General features: G+C 20.1%; 1 protein-coding gene across 1 annotated transcript; it reads right to left on the bottom strand.

The window, feature by feature from the left end:
- Nucleotides 1-1,264: 1,264 nt before the first annotated feature.
- PGO_004260 (variable surface protein) lies at nt 1,265-2,356 on the bottom strand (the record flags this gene model as incomplete). The annotated part of the gene is made up of 3 exons (XM_028691449.1): nt 1,265-1,420; nt 1,542-2,207; nt 2,342-2,356. 3 exons carry the CDS (start codon nt 2,354-2,356, stop codon nt 1,265-1,267), a joined length of 837 nt encoding a protein of 278 aa, XP_028547250.1.
- Nucleotides 2,357-2,647: the final 291 nt, after the last annotated feature.

Raw genomic sequence — 2,647 nt, 5'->3', positions numbered from 1 at the left:
TTATGCTATTATTGTAAAAATAAAAATCTGCATTAATTACAAAATATATACAATAATATAAGTAACATAATAATTCATATTTATAAATAGGCTCACATGCAAAGTAATGCAGTTTTTATGAAAAAATAGTGTAATAAATTAAAAAATCAAATAGATTTAAGAATATTAATTGTGTGTTGACTAAAGATATATATTAATTAATAATATTTAGTATTATTAAATTATTCATATAAATATTGTAAAAGAAGGTAGAACTATATTTCAATATATAATATAAAATATATGTAATATTAGACAATATTAACATATCATACATCAAACACAGATTTTAGGAAATAAAAAAAACAATAAAGATGATATATAAATAAGAAAAGAAATTTTCTATTCTGTATAAAATAAATTATTATTAAAAAATTATTCTCCTTATAATTAACATAAATAATATAAAATATATAAAAATTCATAAATCTTCAAAAAACATATCGGTATATATATCATTATTATAAAAATATAAAAAAAAAATATATATATTATTATGTATAATCCAAATACATAAAAAATATATTACAATTCCAATACAAATTCCTAAAGCAAAAGATTTTAAAGATATAAAACAAATCCTAAATGTAAATATAAATATAAAATCAAAAATGTATATATAAAAACCTAAACCCCCAAACCCTCAAACTTACAGCAAGAACATGAAACCTAAACCTGAAGAAATATAATATGCTTAGTATTAATAAATATTATAGCAATTATGTAACAGTTCAATATTAACTATTAATATGGTTTTTTATTATAGAAAGTGCTATATACAACAATATTATATATAAAACTCTATCTTATATAGCGAAATACCATGTATCATATATATTACGTAATTATCTAAGCATTTACCTCACACATATATTAATATATTATCCAATGTGAATAATTATTTATAATATATTTTTTCATGGAGAAAAAAATAACTGTTTCCTGCAAATTGTGTATAATAAAATAAGACAACTGCATATAATATTACTAGCATTATTATTAAGTCTTTATAACTTTAGTTAACTCTAAGTTTAAGCATAATAATATTATTTAAATATTATCATATTAAATTAAAAAAGTAATTCTTATTTTTGTTTTATTACGTTATGTTAATCATATTTTTTGTTATGCATTTTTATGCAAATGTACTATGCACAATTATTCTATAATATATTTTGCGCCTGAAATAAATTATATTACTCTAGTTATGTATTTAAATGTATAATTATGGATAATTATATGATATATTATATCTACTATCTCTTAACAAGCTATTAGATATTTCAGGATATTGGTATATATTTCTTTCTTTACCTTTGTTATCCCAATAATTTCTTTTCCATTCTATAGCACGTCGTATCCATAAACCACATTCTAAGAACTAATTCATGTGGAAAATATGCATGAAGGATGTTATTCTTCTTGTGATAATATTTTCCCTTTAATCTATGCAAAAAAATTATTTCAAAACAAAAATATATAAAAATAATATATTAATTAACCTTAAAAAGAACAAATATAGAAATGAATATAAATACTGTTACTAAAATTGTAATCATAATAGGGGCTACAATGTTACTTCTGCAAGGTGTTGTTATTAATGATTTACTAATTTCATCATATACAGAATCTATTTGTTTATTGTGTTTATTCATAATGTCTATTACATCTTGAAAAATATTATTCGTACTATATGTGTGTGTAATTATTTTATTATACATATCATATATAGCTCTGATTTTTGGAAAATCAATTTCTTTAATCCCATCCTTAAGACATCTGGATATTTTTATCTCACCTCCAAAATGACTTTTGAAACCTTTAATAAATATATTTAGTATTTCATCATAAACTTCATCGACATGGACAGTTATAACTGTGTTATCTTTATGATGTAATAGTTCATATATCCAATAATAAAGATATTCACAACCGAATTCATTTAAACTTTCAATGTTATCCCCATTTACATCGGCTAAGTATTCCATTAATTGGTTACATATATCTTTTGGATTACGATTATGATAATTTAAATGACTTAATTTACCGTTATCAATATTATCAATACATAACTGTGCCCAAATACTTGGGCTTAAATAATCAGTAATTTCTTTGGGCTTTCCTGCTAGCTTCGTTCTGCATTCTGGATAATGATGTACAATTTCATACTAAGGAAAAAAGCATATATAAAAAATAACAATTAAATAAGTAAATTATATTGAAGACATTTAAAAATAATGCATAGGTAATATAAATAAAATATAATAATGTTGCAGATTATATTATGCCAATTAGAACGTACAATAGATTTCCCCATTTCTTATTGTATTATACTCTTTAAGAATTTAATAATATTAAATAGTAAAATTTAATAAAAAAGATATATATATTTATAAAAATAATGTTATACCTTGAAAAGAAACAATAATTTTTTTTTTATATACTAGTATATAGATTATATTAAAATAACATTGAATTACTTCATCAAAAATTATTTTAAATTTTAAAACATAATTGTAATAATGTATGAAAATTAATATATTGGATTACTTATTCTGTAGGCCTCAATGAAAAACATATATATTATATTTACTAAAAACAAACTTAA

This window comes from Plasmodium gonderi, assembly GCF_002157705.1.
Source record: "Plasmodium gonderi DNA, contig: Pgo-contig_745, whole genome shotgun sequence".
Classification (NCBI taxonomy): domain Eukaryota; phylum Apicomplexa; class Aconoidasida; order Haemosporida; family Plasmodiidae; genus Plasmodium; species Plasmodium gonderi.
This window is presented reverse-complemented; position numbering and strand designations above follow the sequence as displayed.